The sequence below is a fragment of the Capra hircus genome, chromosome 7, assembly GCF_001704415.2.
Source record: "Capra hircus breed San Clemente chromosome 7, ASM170441v1, whole genome shotgun sequence".
Taxonomy (NCBI): Eukaryota; Metazoa; Chordata; class Mammalia; order Artiodactyla; family Bovidae; genus Capra; species Capra hircus.
The window spans coordinates 94,456,355-94,470,840 of NC_030814.1; the positions used below are offsets into that span (position 1 = coordinate 94,456,355).

General features: G+C 52.8%; 1 protein-coding gene across 3 annotated transcripts in view; it reads right to left on the minus strand.

The window, feature by feature from the left end:
• Positions 1 to 14,486, minus strand: part of COL5A3 (collagen type V alpha 3 chain) — a 45,808-nt gene that overhangs the window by 10,444 nt on the left and 20,878 nt on the right. For all 3 annotated transcript variants that reach the window (XM_005682449.3, XM_018051010.1, XM_018051009.1), the window contains 27 exons: positions 14,331 to 14,384; positions 14,087 to 14,194; positions 13,613 to 13,666; positions 10,036 to 10,089; positions 9,052 to 9,096; positions 8,815 to 8,868; positions 8,647 to 8,691; positions 8,187 to 8,240; positions 8,042 to 8,095; positions 7,745 to 7,798; positions 7,503 to 7,610; positions 7,237 to 7,326; positions 6,835 to 6,888; positions 5,644 to 5,751; positions 5,442 to 5,549; positions 5,299 to 5,352; positions 4,589 to 4,642; positions 3,853 to 3,960; positions 3,723 to 3,776; positions 3,315 to 3,368; positions 3,154 to 3,207; positions 2,963 to 3,016; positions 2,051 to 2,158; positions 1,230 to 1,283; positions 1,001 to 1,054; positions 686 to 739; positions 428 to 481 (listed from right to left, as the gene is read on the minus strand). In XM_005682449.3, the coding sequence (XP_005682506.3) occupies positions 428 to 481; positions 686 to 739; positions 1,001 to 1,054; positions 1,230 to 1,283; positions 2,051 to 2,158; positions 2,963 to 3,016; positions 3,154 to 3,207; positions 3,315 to 3,368; positions 3,723 to 3,776; positions 3,853 to 3,960; positions 4,589 to 4,642; positions 5,299 to 5,352; positions 5,442 to 5,549; positions 5,644 to 5,751; positions 6,835 to 6,888; positions 7,237 to 7,326; positions 7,503 to 7,610; positions 7,745 to 7,798; positions 8,042 to 8,095; positions 8,187 to 8,240; positions 8,647 to 8,691; positions 8,815 to 8,868; positions 9,052 to 9,096; positions 10,036 to 10,089; positions 13,613 to 13,666; positions 14,087 to 14,194; positions 14,331 to 14,384 (1,800 nt within the window). The remainder of the gene's footprint in view (positions 1 to 427; positions 482 to 685; positions 740 to 1,000; positions 1,055 to 1,229; positions 1,284 to 2,050; positions 2,159 to 2,962; positions 3,017 to 3,153; positions 3,208 to 3,314; positions 3,369 to 3,722; positions 3,777 to 3,852; positions 3,961 to 4,588; positions 4,643 to 5,298; positions 5,353 to 5,441; positions 5,550 to 5,643; positions 5,752 to 6,834; positions 6,889 to 7,236; positions 7,327 to 7,502; positions 7,611 to 7,744; positions 7,799 to 8,041; positions 8,096 to 8,186; positions 8,241 to 8,646; positions 8,692 to 8,814; positions 8,869 to 9,051; positions 9,097 to 10,035; positions 10,090 to 13,612; positions 13,667 to 14,086; positions 14,195 to 14,330; positions 14,385 to 14,486) is intronic.

The following is a 14,486-nucleotide window of genomic DNA, read 5'->3' on the forward strand; positions in this document are numbered from 1 at the left end:
TGCTAAGTCGCTTCAGTCGTGTCCGACTCTGTGCGACCCCATAGACGGAGCCCACCAGGCTCCCCCGTCCCTGGGATTCTCCAGGCAAGAACACAGGAGTAGGTTGCCACTTCCTTCTCCAATGCATGGAAGTGAAAAGTGAAGTCGCTCAGTCGTGTCCGACTCTTAGCGACCCCATGGACTGCAGCCCACCAGGCTCCTCCGTCCATGGGATTTTCTAGGCAAGAGTGCTGGAGAGGGTTGCCATTGCCTTCTCCACCAATGCAGGGGACACGGATTTGATCCCTGCTCTGGGAAGATCCCACATGCTGCAGGGCAGCTAAGCCTGAGCACCACAGCTAGAGGGTAGCCCCCACTTGCTGCAACTTAGAGAAAGCCCACACACAGCAATGAAGACCCAACACAGCCAAAAATAAAAGGAACTCACCTTGGCACCTTTCTCTCCTTCTCTGCCTTCTCGACCCATGCGACCAGAAGGACCCTGAGGGGTGAGTAGAAAGTGTGAGTAGAGGGCTGTGAGCTGAGTAGGGGGCTGTGAGCTGAGTAGGGGGTTGTGATGGTGAGTGGAGGGCTTGTTGGGATGAGTGGGGGCCTCTAGGTATGAGGGGGGCTTGTGGAGGTAAGGGGGGCCTATGAGAGTGAGTGGAACCAAGTTAGAGCCAGGGGGTGGGGTGTCATCACTCACCCTTTTACCAGGAGGCCCAGGGGCACCAGGCTCCCCAGAAGCGCCAGGTGGACCCTATGGAGATTGTAACCAGCATGGGAGTCAAGGATGACGGTTTCAGGATGCCTTTGATGGGAAGACAGCCTTCCCCAAACATCACCCCAGCACCAGCCATCCCTCCATTCCCCTGCCTCCTGCTCACATTCATGGTACAAAGCAGATGCATCTCTGGGGGCCCTGGGGCCCTCACTAACCCATTCTCCTGGCCCTCAATTCACCCAGTCACCTGCCCCGACACCCCTCTTTAGGCACCACCTCCTCTGTTCCCCTACTCACCGGTCCCCCCACATCTCCAGGGTTTCCCTTCTCCCCTGGGGGGCCACCTTGACCCTGTGGTAGAGGAAATGAAGTTGGGAGGGGTCGTGAGGGCACAGCAGAATGTTGGGGTGATGCTTGGAGGAAAGTGGAGGTTTTTTGCTTCATTGACCTTACTCAGGTTTGTGATGAGATTGGGGACAGAATAGTGAATAGGCTGGGCTTTTGAGGAAGAGGGGGTAACACTCACCGAAACTCCAGGGTCTCCGGGGGGGCCTAGGTCTCCTGGGAGGCCTGCGGGGCCCTGGGACACAGAATCATATCTCAAATCATATGACAAATCATATCTCTGAGTGAGGGAGCATTCATGCATCCACTCATTTATTCACTCATCCAGCTGTCCTCAGACACAGCTCTGGTTGCTGGGAATGCATTGGTAAAGAAAACACAAAACCCCAGCCCTGCTAGAAGGAACATTCTGGTGTTTAATGGGAGCTAAAAATGTTCCATGAATCATTTCACTGCATCCTCCCAGCTACGGATTCACAGACAAAAATCAGAGAGGGGACCCGGTAAGGGGTGGGGTACTGAAATTCAAATCAAGGTCCCTCAGACTCTGAAGCTCTTCACCACCCTCCCTCCCCACCCGGAGCCCCATCACCATGGCAGGAGGGGTCAACCTCTACCCTGATGGCAAATCCCAATCAGCCAACCCTGATCCCTCATCAGTTGCAACTTTGACCTTTACAGCACTGTTAGAATGACTCGATGTGGAAGCAAGTTTCCCCTGCTGCCACGGCCAATTACCACTGTATGTTCACACTGACTCATTCTTTCATTCAACCATTCATTCATTCGGCCACGTCCTGGGTTGCTTGTGGAATCAGCACACTGATCAGCACACAGGACCCCTGGCTGGAAGTTGGGGAGCAGGTTCGAGTTGACACACGTGCCCCTCCCCGGGTCATGGCCTTCAGCACACAGAACCCCTGGCTGGAAGTTGGGGAGCAGGTTCGAGTTGACACACGTGCCCCTCCCCGGGTCATGGCCTCCATGTGCCGCAGGACTCACCACATTCCCCTTTGCTCCATCCTCTCCAGGGGGGCCTTTCTTGCCTGGGGGTCCAGCAGCCCCAGATGGGCCTGTATCCCCCTTTTCACCAACTTCTCCCCTGGGGCCCTTGGCAGAAACAGAGGTCAGAGGTCAGAGTAGCCTGGACTCCCCAGGGGTCAAGGTTAGCATACCTGAACTCAGGAATCCGTGTGGCTTGGGACTTTCCTGGGGTTAGGGGTCAAAGTAGCCTAGACTGCCCAAGGGTCAGAGGAATCTAGGATTTACTGGAGTCAGGGGTCAGGGGGTGATCCAGTTGACCAGAGGTCATGGGCAAGTTTGGGCTAGCCCATGTGCCACCCTGGGGTGAATCAGAAAAGAGATCCCAGGACCTCCCTAGTGGCCCAGTAGTTAAGAATCTGCCTTGCAATGCAGAGAACACAAGTTCAATCCCTGGTCGGGGAACTAAGATCCCACACGCTGTGGAGCAACTAAGCCCACATGCCACAACTACTGAACTCTCGTGACACAACTGGAGCATCTGTGCACCCCAAGGGAAGCTCCCACACGGCCCAGCGAAGCTCCCACATGTCCCAGCTAACACCAGACACAGCCGAACAAATGAACGTCAATACTTTCAAAAGGAAAAAGAGGGATGCCCTGTGGGCAGCTCATCCCCAAGCCAGGGCTTGCGCTTTAGGTCTGAGCGCCCCCTGCCCCTCAGCCGCGCACCCTTGCGCAGTGCACGGCCTAGAGAACTTGATGTAGCAACCCTGACACTTTCCAGGTCTCTCTCATCAAGATAACCGGGGATGCCCAGAGGTCTGGGCCCATGAGTGACCTAGGGCTGCCCAGAGGTCATGGGGGCCCAGGATGCCCAAGGGTTGGGGATTCCCTGAGATGGGTGCAGGGGCCCAGAAGAGAGTCACTCACCGGGGTGCCTGGGGTCCCTGGGGGTCCTGGGTCTCCAGGCTCTCCTGGCTCACCCTGCGGGAGGCAAAGTGAAAGTGAAGAGGGGTCCCCTCCTGGCAGCCAGAACTGCCACCACCCCCCCGCCCCCCCGCAACCAGGCAGGACTGGTTGAGCCTCCCCGGCCCTGGGCAGCCCCTTGTTCTCTCTCTCACCTTCTCACCCACAGCGCCGGGCTGACCAACTCCCCCAGGCAACCCTGGAGGACCCTGGAGAGACAACGAGGGGTATGGGTGGGATGGAGGGATTCCAACAGCCCCTTCTTGGGAAAGTGATGTCCCGAGGCCTCCTGAGGCCCTCCCCCCCGAGTCCTCACCTCTGATCCGCTGGGGCCCTGGGGGCCCCGAGGGCCTGGAGCTCCATGGGGACCCTATGGGACAGTCAGAATAGCATCCAGTGACCTCACGGCCCCTCAAAAAGCTCCAAGCAAGAGGAGAAGGGAGCGACAGAAGAGGAGATGGTTGGATGGCATCACTGACTCAATAGACATGAATTTGAGCAAACTCGGGGAGACAGTGAAGGACAGGGAAGCCGGGCGTTCTGCAGTCCATAGGGGTCACAAAGAGCCCAACACAACTGAGTGGCTGAACAACAAACCACAAACACCACCCTTGATACTGGTGACCCGCACGATCCTTTAAACAATGTGCCCCATGACCCCCCAAACCAATCTGATGGCCAACCCTGCCCTACCACCCCTCCCGTTTCCCCCCATAGTTCATACCATGGACCCTACATCTCCAACTTCTCCCTTTTCTCCAGCAGGGCCTGGCATTCCCTGTGGAGCAAAGAAGCAAAATTGGGGCACAAAGTGGGGAGGACCAGAGGCCATACCCTCAAACTCAGATACCCACCTGTAGGCCCGGAGGACCGATCGTGCCAGGGAAGCCCCTCACTCCATCATCTCCTTTCTGCCCAAAGAGGCCTGGGGGTCCCCGGCGTCCCTGAGCCCCATCTGCTCCCTAGGAGGACAGGGTAGGACACAGTTAGGGTCTGTGTCAAGGGTTGGAGTTAGGTTCACGGTCAAAATCAGGATGGAAGTTCAAGGTTGGGATGAAGTTTGGGGAGGGTCAGGGTTGGGTCTGAAGCTAGGGGTGCAGGTTAAGGGTCAGGGTTTAGGAATGAAATCCAGGACTGAGTCAAAGTTTTGAGATGAGCCTTGGTGGAGAGTCAGGGTCAAGCTGAGGTCAATTAAGGTCCAAGTGGGGTTGAGAGGTAGGGTTGGGCTTGAGCTCAGGTCCGAGGTAAATTCAGAATTGGAGCTCAGGTTTGGGGTCAGTATTGGAGGGTGGGTCTGGACTGAGGTCAAGCGTAGGACTGGGTCGGGTTCAGCTAATGTTGGATGTGAAGATAAGGTCTGAGTTGGGATTGAGGTTAAGGTCACAGTTAAAATTAAGGTGTTAAAATTAGGGCTGTGATGGAGTTTGAGGGTTGAGGTCAAGACTGAATCAAATTCTGGGGTGAGTTTGAATTGAGCATTGACACGAAGGGGTAGGGGTTAGGGTTGAACTGGCGCCTGAGTCACAGTGGAGAACACTGTCCCTTCCCATAAGGGATCCAGAGGAGGACCACAAAGCTGGGAGTACTCACCGGAGAGCCTGGGTGTCCCACCAGACCCCGTATCCCTGTTGGTCCAGGCGGGCCCTGGAGGCGGGAACAGAGTCAAGAAACCCTCAGGTTTAAGATTAAGGTCGCAGGTGGGGGAACTTCCCTGGTGGTCCAGTGACTAAGACTCTGCACTTCCAAGAGGGTCAGGATTCGACCCCTGGTCAAGGAACCAGATCCCACAGGCCACAACAAAGATCAAAGATCCCATAAGCAACAACTAAGACCCAGTGTAGCCAAATAAATAAATATTTTTTTTTAAAAACTGAAAAAAGATGAAGGGGGGACACTAGCGACATCAATCACTGCACCCCTGTCCACTCCCCACTCCACTAGAAAACTGCATTTCTCTCCCCACAACCCTGTCTTCCTCGCCACCAACTCATGGGACCAGACACAGCATCTCTCATAAGCTTGGCCCATCAGAACGTTGGCCCCAAAGTCCCATCGATTTCCCAGGACTGAGCTGGCTTCCAGGTGATGGGTGCTGAGACTGAATTCCTGGAGGGAAGGTGGGAATGTAGTTGGCCCCTTTATTGTGGGTAGCTTAAGTGACTTCTGTTACTTGCGAGTGTCAAGATGGGGCTCAAGAAGGCAGGAAACCCTGTGACCCAGCCCCCTGCCCATCCTCTCAGTATCCCTTTTACCCTCTCCAAAGACCAAAGACCAGCTCCCTCTCTGGGTGCCCCACTCACCGCATCTCCCTTGTCTCCTTTGCTGCCTTTGTGACCGGGGGCACCCACTTCTCCCTGCAAAGGAAACAGGATGAGCAACGACCCAGCGTCCCTCTTCCCCTGTCCTCCCCCAGCCCCTCCCCTCTGCCTCAACTCTCTCTCACCTTGTCCCCTTCCTCGCCAGAAGGCCCCGCAGCTCCAGGGGGTCCAGGAAGGCCCAGGGGCCCGGGGATGCCATCTTTACCAGTGGGGCCAGGGGCGCCACGTTCACCCTGTTAGGGGGAGTAGAAAGAGTCAGGGCAGAAATGCAGTCCTGGTATGTGGAGGGCTGGTTCTTGGGGATGAATGGAGGCGGCAGGAACTTACCGGGGAACCCTTCTCGCCTGTGGGGCCCACGGGGCCTTGGCCTCCACTTTGACCAGGAAGCCCAATGCCCCCTGCTGGGCCTACAGGACCACGCTCCCCAGGGGATCCCTGAAAACGGGGGGGAGGGTCAGGAATGATAGCAATAACAGTAGATCTCATTTATTGGAGGGTTTGCAAGCAGCCTGAGTTAGGTGGTTACCACCAATCCAGGCCGTTCCCCACACAGCAGCCAGAGGGCGCTGTGAACATCCAAGTCAGAGCACGTGACTTCCTCTGCCGGAAGCCCTCCAAGGCTTCCGCTCACGTGGAGCAAAAAAGCTCTCCCAGCAGCTCATGAGGCCCTCCGCAACCTGCCCCTATCTCCTCCCTGCCCTCACCTCCTCCCACTCACTTCCCTCCAGCCACACGGCCCCCCTCACTGCTTCCTCCAGCCTCAGGACTTTGCACGTGCTCTTCCCTCTGCCTGGCACCCACTCTTCTCCTAGCCAACCACATGGCTCTTTCCTCAGGTCTCAGCTCAAATGTCATCTTCTCAGGAGACTCTCCCTAGTCAGCTTTTTAATTTATTTTTTGGTGCCTCAGGGTGGCATGTGGGATCTTAGTTCCCCCACAAGGGATTGAATCAGCGCCCTCTGTACTGGAGGCACGGAGCCTTCACCGCTGCACCTCCAGGAAAGTCCCCTGGCCAGACTATTTAAGGGCTCTTCCCTGCTCCCCACTAGCCTGTGTTGTTTGGCTTTGTGGCATTCACCGCCGCTGATCCATTATCTCCTTGACTAGATAGTAGTAAGCTCCAGAAGAAAGGAGGTTTTTAAAGGGGCTCATGTCCAACTTCCCTGAGGTCCAGTGGTTAAGACTTTGCCCTTCCAATTCAGAGGGCACAGGTTTGATTCCTGGTCAGGGAACTAGGGCCCACATTTAAACGGTAAGGTCTGGAATGCCAGTAAGTATGTGTTGGACAGATCACCTCATTGAGGTTTACAACCTAGAGACAGGACTATTTTACAGACAAACCAACTGAGGCTGGTGGAATGATAGACTGCCTGGCCAGTGAGTGGCAGAGAGGAGTGTGACTCAAGCCTATTTGGCTCCCAAAATAGCTGAACGTGATCATGACCATGCCCAGCTTCCCAGATATTTTGAGACCCCTCCACCCTGCCCACCCCCCAAAGCAGATGGATTTACACTTACGTTGGCACCAACAGGACCTGGGGGGCCCTTGTCACCCTTTAAACCAGTCGGTCCCTGAGGAGGAGATGATTCATAGTCAAGAGACCCCCAAAGGTAATTTACTGGTAGTCCAGTGGTCAGGACTCTGCTCTCATTGCTGAGAGTCTGGGCTCAATCCCTGGTCAGGAAACTAAGATCCACAAGCCCCCATGAATTGCTTCCCCAGAAAGAGAGACCCCTCAAAGTGCTCCCGGGTCCTGTGCTTACTCTGGGGGGCTCAGAGTTCCCACCCCCTTCCTAGCACTGAGATTCAGGGATCCATCCCTCCTCCTCCATGGTCAGGAGGCTATAGCCATGTCCCTCCTAAGCCCCCTTTCTTTCTCCATTTCACAGCCCAGCCAGGCACATGCAAACCATACTTACTGGTTCCCCGGGGGCTCCATGAGGACCAGGGAAACCTCTGGGTCCAGGTGGCCCTTCCTTCCCAAGGGGTCCCAGTGGTCCCACGTCCCCCTGCAGGAGTCCACGGGAGGGAAGTCAGACTGTGGAGGAGGGGGCGTCTCCCCTCAATCTGTGAGTCTGGCTCCCCTCCCCCACAGGGTTGATGTTGAGCCTGGGGATGACAGTAAGGCCATTCCAGGATCTTTGAGGTCACTCAGCTGAGATGTCCCATGGGGTGGTGGTCTCACCTTGGCCCCCTCTCTGCCTTCCAGGCCCGGAAGACCTTGTTCACCTGGAGGTCCAGGGGGCCCTGGAGGCCCCCTCTCACCCAGAGGCCCTGCTTCTCCTGTCTTTCCCTGGAGAGGAAGAAGGCTCATCTTGAATGGAGGTGGCCTGGGGTAGTGGTTCTGTCTGGGATCACCATCTCCCCTTCCCCCAAATATCCCAAAACTGGTGCAAAACTGGGGAGACCTGTGGGGGCCACTCTGACCTGAGGACCCACGACACCAGCCGGTCCAGGTGGGCCTGTCTGACCTTGGAAACCCTGAGGAGAAACGTTGAAAGAAGGTGTCATGGGACTTCCCTGGTGCTGCAGTGGTTAAGACAGCATCTGCTGCACAGGGTTCAGGCTCCCTTCCTGTAAGGGAACTAAGATCCCACATGCCACAAGATGTGGCCAAAAAAAATTTTTTTAATGAAATATAAATGAAAAAAATATCATGGAGTGGAAGAAATGAAGAGCTTAATGGGGTCAGGGGTCAGGGGTCAGAGTTCAAAGGGTGCTCACCAATTCTCCTCTCTGTCCAGGGTGTCCAGGTAGCCCATCTTTCCCCTGGGGACCCTGACGGACAAAGCATGAGAGAGTTGAAGCACAATAAGGCGTTTCCCCTCTGCCTGGCTCCCCCTCCCCCCAGCAGGATATGCTGACTTACAGGGGGACCCTTTGGTCCAGAGAACCCAGGAGGACCTTGCAGACCTGGGAGGCCCTGAAACGGAAGCAGAAATCATTAGAGCATCCTCTCTGCTTTCCTCCCCCTCCCTCTGAGTCCCACCTAATGACAACAAGCATTTTGGGTGCTTCCTGCAGGCCAGGCATGGGGTCAAGCGTTCTGCCTGCAGGAAGTCATTTCATTTGCCACTGCAGCCCTTTGGGAGGGGAACTGTGGTTATTCTCATTTGGTAGAGGGAGAAACCAAGGCACAGAGAGGTTAGGTGACTCAACCAAGGTCACAGGGCAGATGAGCAGCAAAGTTAAGACTTGAACTCACAGCTCTCAGATATCAGAGGCTCTTTCTGCATTCTGCATTATAACATCTCCCTACTTTCTGGGCTTGTCTCCCACCCAGAATCACAAACACACACACACAAACACACACTCACTCACTCACTCACCTTCTCTCCAGGGAACCCAGGGGCTCCATCCTGGCCCACATCACCCTAGGATAGAATGAATTAGACTCAGGCTGCAGAGCAAACTCAACAGGGATATATTGGGAGGGACTTGGTGAGCCTGAACCAGAAGGCTTGCATGGGGTGCCTGGCCACCCGTCCTCTCCATACCTTAGGGCCCGGCTGCCCTGTGGCACCTGGTTGCCCTCTCTCTCCACGGGCACCCTGAAGAGAAAAGAAGCAAAGATTAGAAGGGAGAGGGTGGGGGGGGGGCCAGGAAGTGAGGCCAAGTCCTTAGGGTCCCTTCCCTCTGTGACCACCCAAGGACCACTGACATGCCCCAAACTCTCTTCCCACCCACCTCTCCCCTCATAGCCCATCTTTCTGGCCCTGTCCCCATTTTCTTACTGGTGGTCCCCGCTCTCCTTCCAGGCCTGGCTGCCCGGCCTTCCCCTGGAACATAAATTGGGGCAGCGGGGAAGAAGAAGGTGGTGATGGTGCAAAGACAGGACAGAAACACACAAATGCACCCAGTCAGAGACCTGGAAAGATGTCTGTCTCACATTCGCTCACAAGCCTTTCACTCACTCATATACATAAACACAGCTTACACATCCACCTATGAAAAGATGACACACACCCAGTTATATTATGATTGCACCTACAGGGTCCACACCTAGAAGCACACTCACTCACACAGACGCCTGTTTAGTTATCACAGCTGCATGGTGTGCATGCAGGATTGTGTACCACCATGGCCTGCAAGAGGCAAGCACAGCTTCGAGATGACACATGGAGCTTGTCATGTAATATGTTCTTTGCCTATGTGTCTACCCAATGTAGTAAACACACATGTACGTGGGCTCACGTGAGGACACGGTCTTGATAAACACAGTAGTATACACGCTGGGTGCATATACGCAATATCCATTTACATAGCTGCAGTGCACGCATAGCCAAACCATGCACGCAAGTGTACACAACCCCTCAGGTGCACGGAAACACACACACCTATGTGTGTTTCCCTATTCTTTCGTACACATCAACATGGCCTCTCATGCATTTATGCCCACAGTCACACAACAATCATGCAGCTGGTGCCCTTGTTCACCCACAAGCCCCGAGGCTGCAGCATCCAGGCCCCATCTGATTTGCACTGAAGGGCATGTAGGATGCACATGGACACATGGGCACATGGGCACACATGCTGTAGTGCCAGGTGGGATCACCTACATGTGCCCTGCATTGCATGTGGCAAGGTGTGTGCACACAAGGGCTTCCGGGCATAGACACACCTGCCTAGGGTCCCACCTGCTGTCACGCACAGCCACACACACTCCTCCTCTCATGCAAGCCCTTCCCCTCCCCCCTGACCCCTAGATCATGACTCACCCGCTTCCCTTTTTCTCCTAATGGTCCCAGGGGTCCCGGAAAGCCAATAGATCCCTGAATCAAGAGAATGAGAGAGAAGAAATGGAGATGAGGCATGGGCGGTGGGCAATGTTAGCCCTCCATTTGGCCATCCCATCGTTTCAGGCATTTCCAGGCCACTGATTCCAGAGGCTTCTTTGGTCCCTCCAGCCCCTGCCTCCTCCAAGACAGCCCTCAGGCATCCTCTCCTCTCTCCTCTTGCTCTCTCCTTTCCAGCCACACTGGCCTCTTTAATGCTACTCACATACCAGTACATTCCTGCCTCAGGGCCTTTGCACTGTCTGCCTTCGCCTAAAATTCTCTTCTCTCAGATCCCCTCCTCATCTAGATCTCATTCAGATGTCACCTCCTTCCAGAAGCCTCCCACCACCATCCTGACCACCTCATCCTCAAATCACGCACTAACACATTTTCCTATTTTGTTTCCCCTATAATATTTGTCTTGAAATGACCTTGCTTATCTGCTTACTTATTCAATGACTGGGACATAATGCTCTGGTCCTAATCCCCACTGCCTGGCATATTAACTGACTCCAGTAGTTGCTCTCCTGCCCATCATGGAGGCATCCTCCCTTGACCTGGGGGGAAGACGCCATAGGCTCCAATATCCCCTCTCTCACCCCTCACTGTGTTTTGAATCCTAGATCCATCACTGGACTAGCTGTGTGGCCCTAGACAAATGGCTGAACCTCTCTGAGCACCAGTCTCCTTGTTTGTAGCCTGGGATGATATGAACAATACCTCCTTCACAAGGTTCTGGTTAGGAGAGATGGGATATGTGTAGAAAGTGTCTTGTTTAGTTTTATTTTTGTTACAAAGTACTTGGTACACAGTATGAATTCAAGGAATGTTAATTGTCATTTTATTCACGCAATTACTAACTGCTATGGGTTGAATGTTTGTGTCTTCTAAAAATTCATATGTTGAATCCTCAGTCCCTAGTGTGATAATATTTGAAGGTGGGGCCTTTGGGAACTAAGTAGGTCGTGAGGGTAGGAGCTTCGTATATAGGATTAGTGTCCTTATAAGAAGAGACCAGACGTACTGAGTGAAGGAAGTCAGACAAAGAAGGAGAAATATCGTATGACATCCCTTATATATGGAATCTGAAAAGAAAGATACAAATAAACTTACTTGCAAAACAGAAAGAGACTCACAGAATTAGAGAACCAACCCATTGCTGCCGGGGGAAGGATGGGGGGAGGGATAGTTAGGGACTTTGGGATGGACAGGCACACACTGCTATATTTTAAATGGATAACCAACAAGGACCTACTGTATAGCACAGGGAACTCTGCTCAATGTTATGTGGTAGCCTGGATGGGAAGGGAGTTTGGGGAGAATGGATACATGCATATGTATGACTGAGTCCCTTCATGGTTTACCTGAAACTGTCACAACATTGTTAATTGGCTATACGCCAATGCAAAATAAAAAGTTGTTTGTTTTTTTTTTTTAAAGAAAGAAGACTATATCTCTCTCGGTCTGTGTCTCTCTCTGGCTCCTCCCTCTCTCCTTTGTTGTTGTTCCATGGACTGTAGCATGCCAGGCTTCCCTGTCCTTCACTATCTCTCAGAATTTGCTGATTTCTGTCCATGGAGTCAGTGATGCCATCCAACCATCTCATCCTCTGCTGCCCCCTTCTCCTTCTGCCTTCAATATTTCCCAGCATCAGGGCCTTTTCCTCCCCTATGTGAGGACAAAGACAGAAAATGTTCATCTACAAATCAGGAAGAAAGCCCTCACAGAATCCAACCATGCTGGCGTTCTGATCTCAGACTTTTGGCCTCCAAAACAAATTTCTATGTTTAGAACATCCAGTCCAAGGCATTTTTATTCTAGCAACCCAAAACTGACTTCAACTTAACTAATACATCAGGCCTCCGGTAATGTGTTCAGTGCTTGATGCCCAAGGCACACTGCTCAGTCTTGGCTATGAGCCTTTGAATTTCTTTGAACTCCCAGGAATTCCTGCTCCAACAGGCTGAGTTCTGCTCCGAATTTTGGTGCCTTGAGTTAATTCCCAAACCTGTTTATAGCAGTTACCCTTGCCAATGGACTCATGTGATTTAATGAAAGCTTATGAAAATGGATGAAATGTAGAAAGGGAAAAGAAAGATATCTCTAAAATCAAAGTTACATGGAAAAGACAAGAATTCCCTGGCAGTTCAGTGGTTAAGGTTCAGAGCTTTCACTGCCGAGGGCCTGGGTTCAATTGCTGGTCTGGGAACTAAGATCCTGAAAACAGCAGAGTTCAACCAAAAAAAAAAAAAAAAGAGAGAGAGAGAGAGAGAGAAAGAAAGAAATGGAAAAGACTTAATATAAAGGAAAGCAATTAAAAGAAAAAAATCACTGTCAAATTAGGCATGGGCAAGATAACTATGGGGCTTCCCAGGTGGTGCTAGTGATAAAGAACTCATCTGCCAATGCAGGAGTAAGAGAGGCGGGTTCCATCCCTGGGTCTGAGAGATCCCCTGGAGAAGGGCATGGCAACCCACTCCAGTATTCTTGCCTGGAGAATCCCACGGACAGAGGAGCCTAGCGGGCTACAGTCCATGTGGTCACAAAGAGTCGGACATGACTGAAGCCACTTAGCATGCACGCAGGCAGGGCATCCAGGGTATGCAGGGCCCTGGTTAAAGGGAAGCCTCAGAGGCAGCGCCAGGGGCAGGGTCAAGAGCGTGGGGGCAGTTGGGTAAGGGGCAGGTTAGAGGCAGGAAGATCCCCTGCAGGAGGGCATGGCAACCCACTCCAGTATTCCTGCCTGGAGAATCCCATGGACAGAGACTAGCGGGCCACAGTCCATGGGATTGAAAAGAGTCAGACACAACTGAAGAGACTTAGCACACACAAACGCAAGGTAACTGTGCCAGAACAAGATGCCAAAAGTATGGAACTCGAGGATTCTGTGCTGATTTCTTCTAAATGTCTTTGATTTTCCTGCTCCACTTTATGTAAATAAAAACTACAAATCATCAGTGATGTAATACGGGTGTGGCTTAGGCAGAAAGACATGTCTTACCAATAGCCTCATCCATCAAAACATTGGCAGCCAAAGGTACATTTTTACACAAATACACTCTAAGTTATAATTAATTCAAGATATGTAAGCTGCGTGTTTTTTATGATTCTCCTCCTTACTGACTTTTTGTTTGAGCCAACCTTAATCATACCAGTAAGAAGGATCCTACCGATTTATTATCACCAAAATCATCAACATTATTATAATCAAATTGATGAGGTAGCTACTGCTGGTATCTCCATTTTGCAACTGAGAAAAATGGCTCAATAGACTTGTTCAAGTTCATTTAGCAGGTATTAGGGGGTGACTTACTCAAGGTCACTTAGCAGGTGAGGAGTGACTTACCCAAGGCCACTTAGCAGATAAGGTTGGGTATTCGAGCCTAAGTTTGATGCCAAAGCCCACAGTGCCCCATGAGGTGGCCAGTTCACACCCCCAGACCATAGCCTAGAACCCCAGATGTTAATCAGTCTCTAAACCCTACCCTTGCCTACCACCCGCCTTGTAGCGTCTGACCTTAGGGCCTGGACGTCCTGGATAACCTGGAAGACCCGGCACGCCAAGCTTGCCCTGCAGAGAGATTGTAGGAAAAAAGTCAGAGATTGCAATTTGGGTGTCAGTTGGGGAGGGGCAGGATGGCTGAGGCACGGTGGCAAAGGGAGGGGGGTGGGATCTAGGGAAACATGGGTTCAACTCCTGGTCCCTGCCTCCTAGGGGCATGTCCTTGGACAGCTCATTCAATCGTTCCAAATCTCAGTTTACTTGTCGGTAGAACGGGGATAAAAATGTCTGTTGCCTGTAGTGGTTATAGGGATATAAATAAGATATAGTGCATGGCACTGCTCTATCGTGCTGAGCTCCAGAGGTGAAGAAATTGGAGAGCCTCCTAAAGTTGGAGATAAAAGAACAGAAGGCTGAGGGCAAAGGGCCAGGGAACACCTTGGCTGGAAGCTGGGGACAGACTGGAGGGGGGTGACCAGGTCCACTCACCTTCTCCCCAGCCGAGCCTGGGGGACCCTCCTCGCCAACCAGCCCCTCCTGCCCCTTGAGCCCTTCAGGACCATCCTCTCCCCGAGGACCTGGAGGTCCGGGTTGCCCCTGAAATAGAAAGGAGAAACCCTGATATCAGTCCTTCTTTGTCACCCCGCCCCCTGTCTTTGCCCCAGTTCACCTCCTCACTGTTTTTCCCAAGTCCCCCAGATTCACCAGACTCCTCCCTTGGAGAGCATCTTACCCGATCTCCTTTAAGCCCCGCATCACCCTTGAAGCCTGGGAAACCATCCTCTCCCTGGGTGGAACACAGTGCAGAGATCAGAAGTCAAGGTTTTCACGAAGGGGCAGAGTCAGAGCCCCATTATTAGGGTTCCCCTCTCCCAAGGAATCCCCTTCT